General features: G+C 36.2%; 1 protein-coding gene and 1 long non-coding RNA gene across 3 annotated transcripts in view; both read right to left on the bottom strand.

Moving 5' to 3' along the window:
* Nucleotides 1–4,330, bottom strand: part of Ppm1e (protein phosphatase, Mg2+/Mn2+ dependent 1E) — a 110,540-nt gene extending 106,210 nt beyond the window's left edge. Inside the window, exon 1 of one of the 2 annotated variants that reach the window (XM_046423206.2) lies at nt 3,722–4,330. In XM_046423206.2, the coding sequence (XP_046279162.1) occupies nt 3,722–4,170 (449 nt within the window). In that variant the 5' untranslated portion in view covers nt 4,171–4,330. The remainder of the gene's footprint in view (nt 1–3,721) is intronic. The other variant, XM_058572336.1, reaches the window with a different exon arrangement.
* Nucleotides 4,331–12,557: 8,227 nt separating this feature from the next.
* LOC124078449 (uncharacterized) lies at nt 12,558–19,456 on the bottom strand. Its single transcript, XR_006846903.2, has 2 exons — nt 18,702–19,456; nt 12,558–17,461 (listed from the first exon to the last, which is right to left on the bottom strand). It is a non-coding gene; the product is annotated as an uncharacterized LOC124078449 (long non-coding RNA).
* Between the last annotated feature and the right edge of the window lie 289 nt (nt 19,457–19,745).

Raw genomic sequence — 19,745 nt, forward strand, 5'->3', positions numbered from 1 at the left:
TCTCAAGAGACATTTATATTTAGAAAAGGAGTAAAACATGGGTCCTATTCCTATTTCTAGGCGAAGACTCCAACTCATTGGGATTTTCTTTTTTTTTTTTTCCGGGGGTGGGGGTGGGGCTGTTACCAGGGATTGAATTCAAGGGCACTCAACCACTGAGCCACATCCCCAGTACTATTCTGTAGTTTAAATATTTAGAGACAGGGTCTCGCTGAGTTGTTTTGCACCTTGCAGTTGCTGAGGCTGGCTTTGAACTCGCAATTCTCCTTAGCCTTCAAGTCACTGGGATTACAGGTGTGCGCCACTGCGCCTGGCTAGGAAAATTTTATTAATAAGTAATAAATTAACTCAGCAATTCTAAATTAATGCATGACTTTATTACTGATTTTTGAGGTTAAATAGATGGAAACAAAACTGTTTATATGGTCCTTTAAAATACTGTTTATTGTCCACAAGAAAGGTTTTTCTCATCCAAAGTCTCCCCTTCACACACATGGATTGAACCCAAGGGTGCTTTACTATTGCGCTATATCCTAAGCCCATTTTATCTTTTTATTCCGAGACAGTGTCTTACTAAGTTGCCCTGTCTGGTCTGGATTGTGAGATCCTCAGCCACCCAAGTTGCTGGATTACAGATGTGTGCCACCAAACCTGCCTTCCAGCGGATTTTATTATTCATTTTATTTCAAAATGTTTTATGTTGTTTTTACCTAGCAGAAGAAAATTCTCATTTTTAAGCTAAAAGGTAAAATGTTACCCTAAATATTGCTCTGAAAAATTTTTAAGTTGACAATTATAACTATATTTTGTTCATTTAAACCTTGACTCTTAAAATCTAAATAACTGCTTATTTTAAATTAGTTCCAAGCTGTGAGTTTACCAAAATGAAGAATGATAACATGTCTGCTGTTCCTATTCTAAAACTTGAGGGAAGCAAAAAAATGAGACAAATGTTGTCACTATAATACTTTTCTAAAAAGCCAAAAAAAAAAAAAAAATTTTTTTTTTGGAGTGCTGGGAATCTAACCCAGGGCCTCACACATGCTAGACAAGCATTATTCCACTGAGTTACATCCCCAGCCCCAAAAGTAAAATTTCAATCAATGCATACATAAAATAGTATTGAGAGGTTCCTTTATTTCTTCAAGAGACCCACAATGTATTTAGCAGCCATGCATTTTTCTAAAATATTGACAAAAAACACAATAGAGACTTATGAAACTGGTATTAAATGAAGTGTGTTTTTTTTTCCTTACACTAGTCCCAAATTTCAAATTCGTAAATATATAGTTAGGTAATTTCACTTAGGAGTTTTAGCACCATTTGACAGGTATCACCAGGGTGGGTGGGTATTTGAGAAAATATATAAGGAAAAAAACCTTCATTTTTCATAAATAAGCAATCTCAACATATTTATAATCAGAATTATTTTTAAGTATTTCCTTTGAAATGTAAGAAATCAATGTTTCAACTATGTTGGAAAGAGTTTTAAGGTTCAGAGATTATATAAAAAAATGTTGGAATCATTGTACATATTTGTCTTTTCTGAATCCACATAGATCTATAGTTTTCTCATCTGTAAAATGAAGCATTTGAACAGAAAAATGATCTATCCCTACCAAGTCTTCTGGTACTTATTCTTGTGACTAAGTCATATGCTTTTTTTAATCAATAAAATAAAACTCCAATGTCATTAAAATATATTTTAGAAAACTTTTTAACCCATTAAGGACTTTAAAGATGCTTTACAGAAACAAGCCAACCATTTTATATCTGAATAAAAAGACATTAGTAGCAACTGCACAAAGCACAGAGTTCTGATTTTATGTGAAATCAGAATATTAAATCTCTGATTTAAGATCACTTTAGTATAATTAGATTTTATTTCAAATCTAAACTTCTGTTATGAAGTTCACGGTCACTGTATTATTTGAATAATCTTTTTATCTGGCTTATAAGTGTGCCATAATTAATCTTGTTTTTCCTTTATAAAGGAAAAACACATTTTCTTACCATTGTCTTCATATAGGTTTCATTAAAAAAAAAAAAAAACCCTCTCAAATGGGAAAATAATCAAGGTTGTAGTACTAAACTAATGATTCCTTTTTGGACATTCTCCAATGTTTAAATTTGTTTTCCTTCAATTTTGTAACCACATTTGTAAATGTAAAAATTAAATATCAAAATATTACTAGTCTGATGCCGAAATAAATTCTTTCACTTTGGTAAATATTTCCATTTTAAGCAAAAGCATTAATTGTCTTTAGTATAAAAAATGACCTTCCAAAAGGTCTTTTCTATGACAGTTCACAAAGACTAGAAAGAAACACTCAGACATTAATGCTGTTTATCCCTGAGTGGTGATATTACACGCCATTTTATTTTTTACATTTCCCAAAAAGGATTATTCCCTTGGTAATCGAACAGTATATTTAAATTTTTAGACAGCTCATAAGGTATGAGACATCAACACAGTGTACTTTTACAGGAGATTTGCTAATTACTTTTTCCCTTTGATAAACTGCTGCTTTAAGAGGAGAATGATTTGATCAGGTGTCTATTAGGCTGAATGAAGACAAAACAGATTTATATTCCACATCCTTCTTTCATTTAGGCTTTTGAGAAAATCCAAGAAGTGAATTCGAACTTAATTGCCATGCATCTGGCAGTAGTAAACTTTTTGGATGGTCAGAGTAACACCTTTCATTACAACCATTAGCTGAATGGCAAAAGACTCTCAGGTTTACCAATGGTTTCAGAGACTTCTTAGTGTTCTCCTCTGTCATTATTTCAGAACAATTCTATTTAAAAGAAACGCAATTGTAAATCGTTTCTATTTCAAGCCTATGAAAACCAGAATTAGGATGAAAGGCAAAGCCTTGACCTTTCTATTTTAGACTTTCATCTGTGTAGCTAAGCCATCTGCTTTCCTCCATCTCCCACCCCATCTACTTAATGAACTGAAAATACTACACCTAGTTGCAGTGTTATCAAACCAGCCTGCCTTTTCCACTTTAACGAATTACGACTTTCACCTGAAGATCGGCTTGGTAAAATTTTATTTACGCTTCCTTACCTCCCGCCTCAATTATGAGCTGTCAAATGTCTCAACTAAGATACTAGGCTCCCTTGTATTAAGCCATCTAAAGAGCTCCTCACTTTCAACATAGAGCGCCTAACGGAAAATCTATGAGTCTCTCCTCATCTGGATATGGGGCCGGTATTATCATTGTTGTTGCGGTCACGCAGGAGGCACCTAGCAGATCAGCCTGGAAAGGAGTCGCGCTTCTGTAAAGCCAAACCAGGGACCCAACCCGGGGAAAGACTGACTGAGATGGGAGGAAACCTCCAGAAAGAAGGGAGCCGAGAATAAGAGGGCTCAAGATTGGAGAAAAGACCTTCCGAGGCAAGAACAGAAAAGGGTGTGTGAAGTGGGGCAAGAAGCTGGCAGCAGAGGCGAAGGGGGAAGAAGGGGCCAGAGGCCGGCGGGAGGGCCGGGAGAGCGCCTCCAGGACCGGGTAGGAGACACAGGGACCCAGGCAGGCGTGGGCAGCTCACAGCCCACCGACCGAGTCCGAGCAGCGGGGGCGTTTTCAGCGGCGGTAGCTGCGGTTTCGGGATTGAACAGAAAAGATAGCAATTTGAGCGACCGAGGAAGCCTCGTCCGAGGCCGGCGCGACGGGGACAGCGGGCCCACCCCAGTTGAGCCCCGCTACTTAACTATTTGTAGAGCTGCTGCAGGCACAGGTCCAGGCTCTCGCCCTCCACCTCCTCGCGGGTGATGCGCTCCGACAGCGGTCGCGGGAGCGGGGGCAGCGGCGGCAGCTGGAGCTGCGGCGGCGGTTGCACGGCCGAGTGCCCCGGGGCTGCCTCCTCCTCCTCCTCCTCGCCCTCAGCCGCCGCCACCGCCTCCGCCTCCTCCTCAACCGCCTCCTCTTCGGGCTCTGGGTCTTGCTCCTGTTCTCCCTCCTCCGTTGCGGCTACCGTGGCCGATTCCTCCCCGGGATCCTCTACCGAAGCTTCGGCCGCCTCAGCTGCTACCAGTTCAGGTTCGGGCTCAGACTCGGGTTCAGGCTCTGGCTCGCCGCCGCCGCAAGGACCACGAAACTCGCCCAGGAATAGCTCCAGGAAGCGCCGGTAAGTTTTCTCTTCTGGGCTGCAGCCGGCCATCGCTGTTCATGCCCCGAGACCGACCGGGAAGGGAGTGAAGGAAACCCAGGAAGGGGAGGGGGCTGCTTTTGAGCCTCAGGCTCCCGCTACGACGTTTAACGGCCGCACCAGCACGAGCGATCAGCACCAGGTTGCCTGGAGAGGGCTCCCGCAGGCGTGCGCGCCGCCGAGCGTGGACGTGCGCGGCCCGGGGGCGGGGGCGGAGCGCGCCGCCCCTTTCAGGTCTGGAGGGAAAGTTGGTGGCGAGCGCGCGCAGGGTCCAGCGGCGGCCCACCCTCTATCCCTACGGAGAGCTCAGCCCACGCTGCCTAGAGACTGTCGCCATGGCAACCGGTTCTAATTAAGAATTTCAGGGTCCCTCCCGTCGAGTCCGCCGAGTCAATAAGGACACTGGATGTGTTTGCTGTCCAACTCTTTTGTTTTTATTGAATGGAGACCCTTGCCTCACTTTAAGAGTGAACTAAGATGTCTCCAAATCTAGCAGTTGGTTCCCACTTGAATTGCATTTACTTCAGTTTTTCCTTATTCGTTCCAGATACCACCACATTGTGAACACCTTTTGTTGATGACACTCACTGATCAAGTGGGGAGAAGATGGGGCCCCAGGAATACCTAGGAAGTTGTAGCTTACTTTGCACAAGCTTTCTCATTTGATTCTGTGTTGTTATCCTCTTTGCTCAAAAACAATGAAAATGAAAATGAAGATAGTAACTTAGTTGCTCTAGGTCTCAAAACTTTTAGCTACGGCGTTAGAATTAGATCGATTGTTAATTTACAATGCCTTTTAGACCCCTTTTCTCTGAAAAGTCAATAGGGCATGGTGTCCATATTTGCCTTGTTTGTATAGGGCTTTGCAGTTTGCAAGTTGTTTTCATCCCTTTAATCCTTAACACACTCCTTTGAGGTGGAAGATATTACCATTATGATTTTTTTTTTTTTATAGATGAGGAAACCAAGCCTTGAAGACATGGTGACTTTGCTCAAGGTCACAAGCAAGTGATGCAACATGGACTCAATCATGATTGATTTCACCCATTGCTTTTCTATCACACCAAGATGCCCCTCTTCAGTTACTGCATAATGCATATTACACTGTTTTACATAATATGTATTTTTATATTTTGTTTGTTCTTCCCCATCCCCTCCTGTGTCTTTTTTCTTAAGTTGGAACTGAAACTACTTTAAATGATTCTAGTTTTCTTACCAAACTACACACAAACCTATTATTTTCAAGCCTTACTGAGGGGGGTGGAAGAGGGAGAAGCTGTGCTGTTATACAGCTGTATAGATGATAGTATCATTACTGCATACTTCCATGTCCATGGCAACATATAATTCAGCTAACAGTAGTTCTTTCTCTACTTTGAAAAACATGGTCTCACAAATTATCCACCTCATCCACTCCATTTATTGTTTCTGGGTTTCAGTTGGATTTAGGGTCTGAAATACCATTTTCAGTCAGTTATTAATGGCAGAAGGAGGAGTCTCCTTGCCAACTGTTTTCATGTAATACTGTATTCTAAATCCCTGACCTGATACTGTTATTTTAAGATTAAGTGGGTTGAGCTCACTAATGTACATTATGGCATCATGTAAAATAGAGTTCCATGCTTTTTCCTAGCTTGAGATTAAATTTATGATACAAAGTATATAGTGAGTAATGCACTTGAGTTCTCTATATTTATTTTTAAAGGTAGATGGAAAGACCCAATAAGTCTGTTTCCAGACATGCTAAATGTATTTATATGTGTTTTGTTTAAAACATCACCAGTGTAAAGCAACTTCTCTGTGAGATGCCAAGAAAGCCTTTAAACTCATTTGTCTTTGTTTTCAATCCACCTGTTCATTTCCATTTCAAATGTCTAGGAAAGGTTGACAAAACTTTTTAGGCTGCAAACCTAAATGTCCACAGTTTTACATTCCAACCACTGTTAGTTAATATCTCAGAATTTGACATAATGACATTCAGTTCAAGAGTACATAGCTGTCAACTGTAACAATTCATATCAAACTACACCTTCCTACTTCCTACTGTAGTTGCCTCCCTCATCTAGATGACATTTGTGACATTAATCTTATGAGTCAACCCACATATCAAAGGGAAATGATATATGTTGGTGAAACATTACTTCTAAGAGTAAAAGAAAAAGCCCACATCTCTTCATTACTATAAATGAGGCGCGTGTTTGCTTTAAAAGATATTCCTTCACAAAGATCGATATGGATCCTGTTGCATCCATTTGACAAAGCAGCTTTGCTTGAAGATTCCTGAGAACAGTGCTAGGATCTAAGAGCAGCTATGTAGGATAATTTTACCACTGTCAAGAAGTCTTGTGGGACTGGGTGGCTGTAATGCCAGTGACTCGGGAGGCTGACACAGGAGGATCACAAGTTCAAAGACAGCCTCAGCAACTTAGCAAGGCCCTAAGCAACCTAGAGAGACCCTGTCTCAAAATAAAAATTAAAAGGGCTTGGGATGTGGCTCAGTAGTTGAGTGCCACTGGGTTCAATCTCTAGTTCAAAAATTTAAAATTAAAAAAAAAAATAAAAGCCTGTTTTATCAGTTTATAGGCAAAAACAGAAATGCTATTTTCAAAAGTCCCCTCAATTTTCATGTTGCTAATTGCAAAAAGTCATTGATATGAAGCTAAAACCATGTCTCAAGTAGTAACTTAAATGTTTTAAAATACTGGAGTTTTATATTTTTAAGTTATAACAAAACACATATACCTCATGTCCAGTGGCCTACAGATCAATGCCTATGCAAATATTTTAAGGCTAGGCCTAATGATGAATGTGAAGTAGAAATATAAAAATGTGTATTTTAAAATCCATATTTGAAAACTGAAGGAGGAAGATTGGGGTACAGCTCAGTAGCAGAATGCTTGCTTAGCATGCATGAGACCCTGGGTTCAACCTCTACCTCCACAAAAACAAACTGAAGGATAACTAATATATCATTTTAAAAATATTAATTTAGCTAGTTGTATTAATCCCAGAGCCTCCAGAGGTTGAGGCTCTTAGCAGTTTAGGAGACCATCTCAGAAAATCAAAAGGGCTAGGGATGTCACTCAGTGGTAAGCAATCCTGGAGTGTTTAGTACCCCAGTACCAAAAAAAAAAAAAAAAAAAAAAAAAAAAACTGTTGTCAAACTGATTAGTAGGGAGCAACAGAATATCTGGCCACTGAAAAACCAACTGAACAAATAGAAATGTTTTATTTATTTTTTTTTTAATTTTTTTTTTATTGGTTGTTCAAAACATTATAAAGCTCTTGACATATCATATTTCATACATTAGATTCAAGTTGGTTATGAACTCCCAATTTTACCCCAAATACAGATTGCAGAATCACATCGGTTTAGAAATGTTTTAAATTGGAAACTTCCTGCTCTAATTCCCAAACCAATTGTATATGGTGGGTTTTTTTGTTTTGTTTTTGTCATACTGGGGATTAAACCTAGGGATGCTCTACCATTGAGCTAGATCCCTAACTTTTCAAATTTTTTGACACAGTCTAAGTTGCTAAGGCTCACCCCTAATTTGCGATCATACTGCCTCAGCCTCAGCCTCTTGAGTTGCTGGGATTACAAGTGTGCGCAACCACACCCAACACTAATATAATTTTTAAATCATCCCCACTTACTTGCAAAAACATCACTGCTATAATTTATTACTTTTCTATTGCTGGCTAATATGATCAAATTACAGGCAACTGTTCAAAAATTAAAGTACTCTTCCAATATTAATAGGTCCACATGTACTAAATTTCACCAATTTCTAACCTTTTCCTTAAAGTTTTAACCATTAATAACACTTTTTCTTGGGGCTGAGGTTATGGCTCAGTGCTAGAGTCCTCGCCTAATACGTGTGAGGCGCTGGGTTCAATCCTCAAGGCACAAAAAATAAATAAATAAATAAAATAAAGGTACTGTGTCGAACTACAACTAAAAAAAAATTAACAATTTTTATTATCTTATGTAGTTGTTTGAACAATAAAAACTATTTTTGTACTTTTTATGATATCCTTACAAAAGAGGAAGGCAGCAAGGGTTGATGGTAATTTGATGATGGTGCCATAAATGGCTAACATGTGACATGTTCCTTCTATAATGAATGACTTTTCTAAGAGCTGGGGAGATATCTCAGTTGGTAGACTGCTTCCCTCAAATGAACTAGGCCCAGGGTTCAATCCCCAGCACCAAAATCAAAAAAAAAGAAACAACAACAAAAAAGTTAATGGATATAATGAATGACTTTTCTAAGGTGAACTGACTGAAAAAAAATCTGTCAATATTTTGCTACCAGTTTTCACTTTATAAAAATCAGAAAATGTTGGTAAAAATTTACCTTTATTATCACCTAATTTTTAATTATTTTTTACGTAGAATAAATATATGTAAGCATTCAGAATGATATTGATCATCTCCCTATTCTAGTCAGCAGATGACTAGAGCAAATGAAAACAAAAACCCAGCTGCTTTTTTTTTTTTTTTTTTTTTTTTTTTTTAAATATTTATTTATTTATTTTTTAATTATCGGCGGGCACAACATCTTTGTTTGTATGTGGTGCTGAGGATCGAACCCTGGCCGCACGCATGCCAGGCGAGCACGCTACCACTTGAGCCACATCCCCAGCCCCCCAGCTGCTTTTTTAAATAAAAATTTAACAGGCAACTAAATGTGAAAACTGTTCACAAAGGTGTTTTCCATGCTTAGATAGTAATGAATACTTTATTCTTAGTTGAGCTGATGGAATTGAGCCATAATGACATTTGTGACTAGAAGGGAAGATGGAAATGATTCCATTAACCTAGAGTGCGATACCATATGGTAATCATAGGTGGTAGAAGAGTTGTGTTGGACAAGGGTAGAAGTAAGCCATGTGGCACAGACATTATCAATTACCACACATGGTAACCATGCTGACATAATGTATCCTTTCCAGAAAGGAAATGATTTGGGCATATGAAGTGGTTTGCAGCCTTGTGAAGGAGTAATCTATAAATGACATATCTGGCACCAATACAGCACACAAGGTTTCCAATAATTCTGCAAGATGAGGATTAAGATTTGATGAAACTCAACTGGTCATAATAGTGCATACCTGAAATCCTAGCAACTCAGGAGGCTAAAGAAGGAGGAACCCAAGTTTGAGGCCTGCCCTGGTAACTTGGCAAAACTGTCTCAAAATAAAATAGGGTTGCTCAGTGGCAAAGCACCCCTGGGTTCAATCCCTTGTACCCTCAACCAAAAAAAAAATTGATGAATCTCTATACCAAATAACAATACATCAGTTATTTGCACAAAGGCAGCAAATTAAAATATGTATGCAAAACACTTGGGTCTTTCACACGTAAAATTTTTTCTCAAATATTTAAAATTGTTATATAAAAATTCTGGAATTTCTTAATTTCTGGAAATACAGGCCAATAATGTTAAGACTATATGATATAAAGTCTATGGGCAAACATTCAAAATTATATTTAGGGAGACAGAATTATAATTATTGTTTCAGGGTACTGAATTGGAAAGAAACAAAGACTAAAAGAAAAAAACTGTTTTAAGAAAATTTAAGCCAGGCATGGTAGCACATGGCTGTAATCCCAGCACTTCAGGAGGCTGAGGCAAGAGGATTGTAAGTTCAAGACTACTCTCAGGGAGCTGTAAAAAATAAATATATAAATAAGCAAATATTCTTTCAGATGAGTGCAGGATGAATTGAATAAGAGATTAAAGGCTGAAATCAGTTGGGCAATGGAACATAATGATAGTACAGGAAAGAATGGTATCTGTGGGAATAAAGATCTGAAATTCTCAGAAGGCACCTGAAGATACAATTTGGTAAGATCCAGCAGAGAGGCTCTCAGGTGGCTATGCCAGTTACCTACTGGTACAAGACAAACTATCCCAAATCTGAGTAGCTACAAAACTATACTATGTTTCATAACCCTGTAGGTTGACTGGGCTCAACTAGGTGATTCTCACATGCAGGTCTCAGGAAGTTACAGTCAGATAGTAGTTGGGATAGAGTATCTGGAGCCTCAACTGGGCATGATGTCCAAGATGACTTACTCCCATTATACATTTTTCATTAAAAAAACAGTGAGTAAACAATGATTAACATGTAAGTATTTTTTCAAGATATTAATTTGATTGTGTTGCTAAACTGGCAGTTGATACTAGCGGATGGCCAAGAGCTCAGTGAGGATTGTCAACTGTAATGTCTACACATAATATCTCCAACATGATGGCTTGGGGTAGCCACATTTATTATATGGTGGCTTGGGCTTCAAAAGTGAGTGTTCCCATCAATAAGACATAAGATACATAGCTTTTTATGACCTAGTATCATAAATCAATATCATTACTTTTATGTTACTCTACTAGTCAAAACAGTAACTGGGCCTCTTTTAAATTCAAGAGAACATAATATACTCCATCTCCTGATGGCAGGAGTGCTAAAGAACTACCAAACTTTTACATTAATGAATTTATGACAAAGTTCAGCAAGTTGGACTTGGAGGCTCAGAAACATGTGTGGATATTAACTATTATAATACATAAAATCAATACATAAAAACCACAATGACAGCTATGAATTTACAGTGAGAACTGTTAATTCAAAGGAGACCAGACATTTGCACTGATCTGCCTTTAACTGGGAAATCCAATTATTAACCAGTTGATAATTTACATGGAATAACACTTGGTTACGATTAAATATTTAATGGCATCAAGTCAGGATAGTTTTTATACAACTAAAAAAATGTAAAATCACAATATGAGATGTCATTTAAAAACTAGCAAGCTGGCAAAAAAACCCAAAATAATGTCTTATCAAGAGTGAGGCCACTCTGGGGCTGGGGCTGGGGCTCAGTGGCAGAGCGCTTACCTAGCATGTATGAGACACTGGTTTCAATCCTTAGCACTATGTACAAAAATAAGCAAATAAAATAAAGGCATGATGTCCATCTACAACTACAAGAAAAAAAAAAAAGTGAGGCCACTCTCAAAAATCACTGATGGAAGTATAAACTGGCAATGTCTCAGGAGGACAATTTGGTAACATCTGTCAAAATTTTAAATGCATATACATTCTGAACAATTCCTTATGTCTTTATTTAAAAAATGAATCTCAAGGGCTGGGGATGTGGCTCAAGCGATAGCGCACTCGCCTGGCATGCGTGCGGCCCGGGTTCGATCCTCAGCACCACGTACAAAGATGTTGTGTCCGCTGAAAACTTAAAAAAATAAATATAAAAAAAAATTCTCTCTCTCTCTCTCTCTCTAAAAAAAAAATGAATCTCAATATCCAACCTCATAAAAGTGATGAAATAATAGTAATCATTCAATAAAATGCCATTCAGTGATATTTTAATTGAGAAAATTCTACAATTGCTGATACAAAAAAGAAAAGTGCAGAATAGTGTGTATGTTATTTAAGATGTGAGTGTTAAATTAAAAATAGAACTGGGTGTGATGTTGCATACCTATAATCAAAACAGCTCAGGAGGGCTGGGGATGTGGCTCAAGTGGTAGCGCACTCGCCTGGCATGCGTGCGGCCGGGGTTCGATGCTCAGCACCATATACAAACAAAGATGTTGTGTCCGCCGAAAACTAAAAAAAAAATATTAAAAAAATTCTCTCTCTCTCTCTTTAAAAAAAAACAAAACAGCTCAGGAGGCTGAGGCAGGAGGATGGCAAGTTCAAGGCCAGCCTCAGTAACTTAGTGAGACGCTGTTTCAAAATGAAAAATAAGGGCTGGGGGTTGAAGTTCAATGGGAGAGTACTTGCCTAGCATGTGTGAGGCACTAGGTTCAATTCTCAGCACCACATATAAATAAAATAAAAGTCCAGGGGCTGGAGTTGTGGCTCAGCAGTACAGCGCTCGCCTAGCACATGCGACACCCTGGGGTTCAATCCTTAGCACCACTTTAATTAAAAATTAAAAATAAATAAAATTAAAAATAAATAAAAAAATAAAGGTATTGCATACAACTAAAAAGTAAGTATTTTAAAAATATAAATAAATAAAAAAGGTCCAATGACAACTTTAAAAAAAAATGAAAAAAAGGGCTGGGGATATGGCTCAAGTGGTTAAGGGCTCTGGGGTTCAATCAGTACCAAAAGAACTGGTAGACTTTCTATCATTAGATCAGTTGTGTATGTAATCGATTAGCTTTTCTCTGAGCCTTGATTGACAAGACTTCTTGATACGAATTTTCTTTATATTATATGGCTATTGGCCTTTGTCTTTTATCTTGTAGTTTTTAATTTTGAAAATAGGTTAGAATAATACAATTTCTGTGAGTTCCCAAACCCTTCTGAGGGAACCCAAGTTTTATATCCTCACAGAATAAGTAAAACATAAAATCACAGAGTAATGGTGTGTTTAAAAACTCACATTTTACTACACATAATGAGAATCAAATGGATAGTTGAATCACAGAAGGGCGTATGTCAATGGTGAACAAAATTGGAAAAGAGGCAAAGGAATATACTGTGGTCAAAAATACATGAAATCTTGTCAGCATATTTTATGCCAAAATCAGTTCTGAGGGAGCAAAATGTTCTGTAAATTTTAACAGTAACAGTAAATTTAGGCACTGATGTTAACTAAAAATACATATTATGAACAGCCAGCCTCTCTTCTGCAACTGTTTTTTTTTTAAACAACAGAATATTTCAACTTTGCATCTCAAAACTGAAATTCAATGTCTTACAATGGGAACCTAAGTATAAAAATGTATTTATACTGGACTCTTTTCAATATTTTCAGTATTGATCATTTAAAGTAAATATTTAATAATACCTCTACAGAAATAGAAACCACAAAATTTAGACCAATGAAATTAAGCAATCACTTAGTACTAGCTTGCTTATAAATAAGATAAAGACATGACAAAATAAAGATGCCAAAATTGACATGACTTGTTAATGTCTCAACTGGAATTAGAATGCAAGTCTTGTAAATCTATTCTTATGATCTTTCTGTCACATTATACTATAATTTTATCATTAAGATGCAAATATTTTAGTAAAAACACTACTAAGAAAAATAAAAAAACAATAACTAAAGGGAAAATAAAAACTAATTACAGAATGAAAATGAATTATGATTAAATTAAATATTCCAAAGCTAAATCAGCTACCTACCCTAAACCTGGTTAGCAATGAAAGTCCATAAGTTTCAGAAAACAAAAAAGGTATTATTTTATAAAAACTTATAAACTACTAAAACACTTTAGAAATAATCCAAATGTCTAGCAACAGATGGATAAAATATAGTGTATACATAAAATAGAATACTATTTAACCATAAATAGGAATGCCACAATATGGACGAAGCTTAAAATCATGCAGAATGAAATAGACTGGAGACAAAAGAAAAATTATTATATGATTCCACTTAAATGAAGTATTTGAATTTAGCAAATTCATAAAAACATAAAATGATTACCAGGAACTGGAGGAAAGAAGAATGAAGAATTATTACCTAATAGGTTCAGTTTCTGTTTAGGGGCGATGAAAAGTTTTGGAAATACTGGTGATGGTTGCATTACACCAAGAACATAACTAATGCAAATTAGGTGTACATTTAAAAAATAAAATAAAGATATTGTGTCCACCTATAACTAAAAAATAAATATTAAAAAAGTAGAAATCTTATTTGAAATATTCAATAAGTAGTAGTTAAATGTGTTAAGCATTGATGGATAGATGTAAAGAAGAAAGGAAAAAAGCAGATAGGACAAACTATCACATCTATCTTATAAAAGTGTTAAAACAATGAATGATGTAAAAGTGCTCCATAAATAATAAAGCACTACATAGTGAGCTGGAGTTGTGGCTCAGTGGTAGAGTACTTGCCTAGCATGTGAGAGGCCCTGGGTTTGATTTTCAGCACCACATATACATAAGTGAATAAAATAAAGGTCCATCAACACCTAAAAACAAATATTAAAAAGTAATAATAACAAAGCACTGTATAAACATATCCCCACCACACACACACACACACACACACACACGCACACAAGCACATTTGAAAAAACTTAAATTTATGATGAAAGATGTTGGTGGGATAATTTCTGTTTTATCCAGCAACATAGATCTCTATCTGCATTTGAAATGTTAAGCTCTGTCCTAAACAAAACAAAACCCTGAATTAGATTATGTGAATCTTTTTAATTAATTTTTTTTGTAATTGTAGATGGACAGAATGCCTTTATTTTATTTATTTTTATGTGGTACTAAGAATTAAGCCCAGTGCCTCACACATGCTAGGCAAGTGCTCTGTTACTGAGCTCCAGCCCCAGCCCTATGTGAGCCTTTAACCTCTATATTTTATTATATACTATACCTTTAATAACTTACTTGGAATCAAACTGATTTTCCAAGTATATAAGTGTAGAAAGGGTTTCTCAAAGAGCAAAATTTAGAGTATTTATTCTTTCCAGAATGAATAATTTTTAAAAAAATGTTTTTTAGTTGTAGATGAACACAATACCTTCATTTTATTTCCTGATTTTTATGTGGTGCTGAGGATCGAACCCAGTGCCTCACATATGCTAGGCAAGCATTCTACCACTGAGCCACAACCTCAAACCCAGAATGAATAATTTTTAAAGTAAACTGTATTAAACAGCCTGTGTTGTATTAACTATAGCCAAGGAATGATAATATACTAAACTGATATTTTAAAAAAGAACAATGAAAATGTTTTCTATGTATGTGTGCAAATGTATTTATGTTAGCTTTCCATCACTATAACAAACTCCTGAGATAAGCGACTTATTAAAAAAAAAAAAAGTTTGTTTTGGCACACAGTTTCGGAGGTTCTAGTCCATGATCAGGAGGACCCATTTATTTTAGGTCTCCAATGGGGGTGCTGGATGGCAATGGCAAGAGCAAAACTGGCAGAGCAAAACTGCACAGCTCATAGTCAGGAAACAAAAGAGAAAAAAAAGGAGAAACTGGGGTCCCAAATCCTTTTGGGGCATCCCTTCAATAACATAAAGATCTCTTACTATGGCAGGTACAGTGGCATACACGTATAATCCCAGTGGCTCAAGAGGCTAAAGCAGGAGGACTTCAAGTTCAAAGCCAGCCTTAGCAACTTAGTGAGGACCTGAACAACTTAATGAAAACTTGTCTCAAAAATATAAAAGGCCAGGGCTGGGGTTGTGGCTCAAGTGGTAGAGTGCTTGCCTAGCATGTGTGAGGCACTGGGTTCGATCCTCAGCACCACATAAAAATAAAATAAAGATATTGTATCCACCTAAATCTAAAAAATATATTTAAAAAAATTATATATGTGGCTCTGGGTTCAATCCCTGATATTTAAAAAAAAAAAAAAAGAAATCTCTCACTAGGCCCCACCTCTTAGTTTCTACTACCTCACAATAACACTTACCCCCATGAACCTTTATATTTATGTATGTTTAAAAAAAAAATCACCAGAAAGGATGATCATAGCAATGGCATGAAATTGAGTAAGGCAATATACATCTTTTCAATTTACCTTACTAACTACAAGATAAAGCCTGCATGAAGCACTGGTCTGCCAGAAAGTAAGACTTCTAAACTTCTAAGCTCATAAACTGGGGACAATAGGTATAATATCACATCATTATGAATTAAAACCAAGTAACAGAAAATGCTAGGGGAAAAGTTTACAAACTGAAGAAGAAATAATAATCTTTGAAAAATTAAGCTTTAAAGAAATAAGGAGGCCCGGTGTGACAGTGCATGCCTGTAATACCAGCAACTCGCTGAGGTAGGAGGATCAATGGCACACACCTGTAATCCCAGAGGTTCAGGAGGCTGAGACAGGAAGATTGTGAGTTCAAAGCCAGCCTCAGCAAATTATCAAGGCCATGTCTCTAAATAAAATACAAAAAAAGGGCTAGGGATATGGCTCAGTGGTTAAATGCCCCCGAGTAATCCCCAGTACCAAAAAAAAAGTTTGAGGCCAGCTTCAGCAATTTAGTGAGACCCTAAGCAACTCAGAAAGACCCTGTCTTCAAATAAAAAACAAAAAGGTCTGGGGAAGTAGCTCAATGGTAAAGCACTACAGGTTTAATCCTCAGTACCAAAACAAAACAAAAAACAAGAGCTAAGGAAGCTGCACCATGGCTCAGTGGTAGAGCACTTGCCTAGCATGGGCAAGGGCATGGGTTTGACTCCCAACATTCAAAAGAAAAAAATATTTCTTTCTTTCTATATAGGAAACAAAGTAAATTTTGTAAATGTATTCAGAAATATTAAGAATCAAGTACCAGACATTTTTATATGATTTGGAAAACACTCAAAAATCCAAAATTTTAATTTATTCAAGCAGGGTTAAGATTATTCAAAGAAAAATGTCAATACATCTATAATTCTAGAATGAATAACATCATGCTTCAAAATGTAAAAATAAATAATTGCAGGCTTATAACCTTACTCTAAAATGTTTTAAACAATTTCTAGATAACTGCATCAAAATCTTTCTTGTAACATTTTAAAATAACAAAAATTAAACAAATGGCTTAGATTTTAGAACTGAATTCATTAAATTCAATTTGATCATCTAAAATTTGCATCCTACCCATAAAACTGAACAGGATATGCTGACTCATGGTTTTTACTTTACAGTCAAAAAAAAAAAACCAGGTTATTTTAAAGAATTATTAAAACTTCATTTAAAGAGAACAAGTAAGAGGGCTGGGGCTCAGTGGTAGCGTAATTGCTTGGCATGTGTGGAGCACAGGGTTCAATTCCCAGCACCATATATAAATAAATAAAATAAAAGTCCATCAAAAACTAAAAAAAAATTGAAAAAAAAAGAGAACAAATAATATTTTAAAAATCCTTTATTCCTATGATTTTCCTAAGCAATTGGGAAAAAAAATTTACTAGTCTGAACAGTAAATTCAGATCGGCCACACGCGAGTAGCTTTCCACAGTTGGAAAATGAAATACCTATGTTACCTCTTACTGAATGCTACTGAAAATGAAACCAAAGCAAAATGTAATTGTAGAACACTGCTTTAGAAAACATTTTTCAGAGAATCACATCCCTTAAATACTTTTCCCATTTACTTCATATAATCCTGATTCATTCATGTTATTGTGTTTATACTTTAAAGTAATGAGTATACTACTTATAAACAATGAATTTCACATCAATATATTTGTATATTGTAGATTTGTTTTGGGGTTACTGTTCTTCCTCTGGTTCTCGTGACCTTTTCCGGGTACTCGATGAACCTTCTGTGGCAACAGCATCTCTAAATCCCTGAGGCTGAAAAATGAAAAAATATACAAACATGTTTTAAGAACATTTAAAATAAAGACTGGTAGACAAATATTTTTAAGTATGATAGCTACTTTTTTCTTGAGATAGAATTTATTAACCATTGTGAATGAAGAGTTATGATAAGCCTTGTGGCTGGTCCAAGCTAGGATTATATTGAATACTTATTTACCACAAATACAGAAAAAACACTACATTATAAAAATATCTTCTAGGCCAGGCACAGCGGAACACTCCTGTAATCCCAGCAGCTTGGGAGGCCAAGACAGAAGGATTGCAAGTTCAAAATCAGCCTCAGCAACTTAGCGAGGCTCTAGCAACTTAGTGACATCCCATCTCTAAATAAAATATTAAAAGGGGCTAGTGATGAGGCTCAGTGGTTAAGTGCCCCTGGGTTCAATACCCAGTACTTAAATTAAAAAAAAAAAAAAAAGTTTTTTAGGACTGTAAGTATATGTAGCTCAGTGGTGAGGCTCCCAAGCACCCTAAAAACAAAAACAAAAGTTCTCTAAAGAACAATCAGAAGTTCTCTAAAGAACAATCCTCAGAAACTTTATGGTAGCTATGTTGGAAAACATGAAATAGTTTGTACTAATTCTTAGGTACTTTACAAATTTATTTTCACAATTAAATACTTCTAAAATAAAAAGTTTTCCAAATAGGCTTTTTCAAATGCACCTGGGTAGTGCAAAAATTAAATGGTTAATTCAGCTGCAGAATCTCCATTTCTGTTTTTGTCCTTATAAAAATGAGATGCCAAGATATACTTGGGCTCAGCAATGTTGATAAATATGCATATTTCAGCCAAATATGTATGTTCTATGATGTTAATTCACAAGAAAATTAACATTTTAAAGTGTACTATATTTGGTGGCTATGATAGATCTATAATATCTACAGACCAAAAAAAAGGTAATGTTGGTATTTTTTCTTTTCTGAAAATCTCCAACAACTTTCACTTTAAAAATCTTTAATATACTGACATTACATATGCCATGGAACATACTACCCCAAAATAAGTATTTCCTCTGTTCTTAAGAATAAATTTTAGTCCAATTATGACTACAATATTCTGTATATACAACTATTTGGGGGATGTTCTAAACATCAAAAGCTGTCCTCAAATATGTTTGCTGCCTACAGAAGCTAACAAAAGCAATCTGTAAATGATCTCTTCAGATAATTACTGCCCACCACACCAAAATCCCACTAATCAAAAAATACTGACTGTGATCTGAAACAGTACTGTGGATTCCTTTTGGCTTGGTGATTTGTACAATGTTGCCAACCTGCTTAGAGAAAAAGCATACAAATATATAACTTTAATTAATTACTTCATATGACTGATTTCATAATTTATGCTAGTTTACTGTAATTCAAATATTTGGTTCTTAAGACACAGAAGAGAGGGGCTGAGGATGTGGCTCAAGCGGTAGCGCGCTAGTCTGGCATGCGTGCGGCCCGGGTTCGATCCTCAGCACCACATACAAACAAAGATGTTGTGTCCGCCGAAAAGCTAAAAAATAAATATTAAAAAAAAATTCTCTCTCTCTCTCCACTCTCTCTTTAAAAAAAAAAAAAGACACAGAAGGGAAAGAAACATAAAAAATATTCTCCTGCTAGAGGAAGTGGCACATACTTGAGTCCCAGTTATCTGGGAGGCACAGGGAGGAGAATAATTTGACCCCAGGAATTCAAGGCCACCTCCTAAAATATTTTAAAAACTCCCCTCTAAAATTACCTATACTTATGCATGTAATAATTATAATAATATAATAACAATAGATTGTTTATATAAATTCCAAAGCAACAAAAAAATCCAATGATTCAAATTAATTAGTTTAGATACAATGAAGATGCCATTTATGCTAAAAGGAAAGGTTAACAGAAAATAATGATAGGAAATTATTATTAATAAGAATTAAAAGTTATACTGTATGATATATATATATATATATATATATATATATATATATATATATATATATATGACATCTCTTGAAAAACTGTCACAAGACTACAACCAAAAAGTTAATAGGCACAGTGGCAAACATCTGTAATCCCAGCTACTCCAGAGACAAAGGCAGGAAGATGGGGATGCAGTTCAGTGGTAGAGTGCCTCCTGAGTTCAATCCTCAGTACTAAAGGGGGAAAAAAAGCTAATAGTTATTACAAGGTGAAAGTTGCTTATTCATTTATATATTTATCTACTTTTTCACAATCCTTCTGCAGTATTTGTGCACTTTTATGTGTTTTTAGAAAAGCAGTAAGA

This window comes from Marmota monax, unplaced genomic scaffold (genome assembly GCF_021218885.2).
Source record: "Marmota monax isolate L192 unplaced genomic scaffold, Marmota_monax_Labrador192_F-V1.1 WCK01_AAM20220418_F8-fsc00171, whole genome shotgun sequence".
NCBI classification, from domain to species: domain Eukaryota; kingdom Metazoa; phylum Chordata; class Mammalia; order Rodentia; family Sciuridae; genus Marmota; species Marmota monax.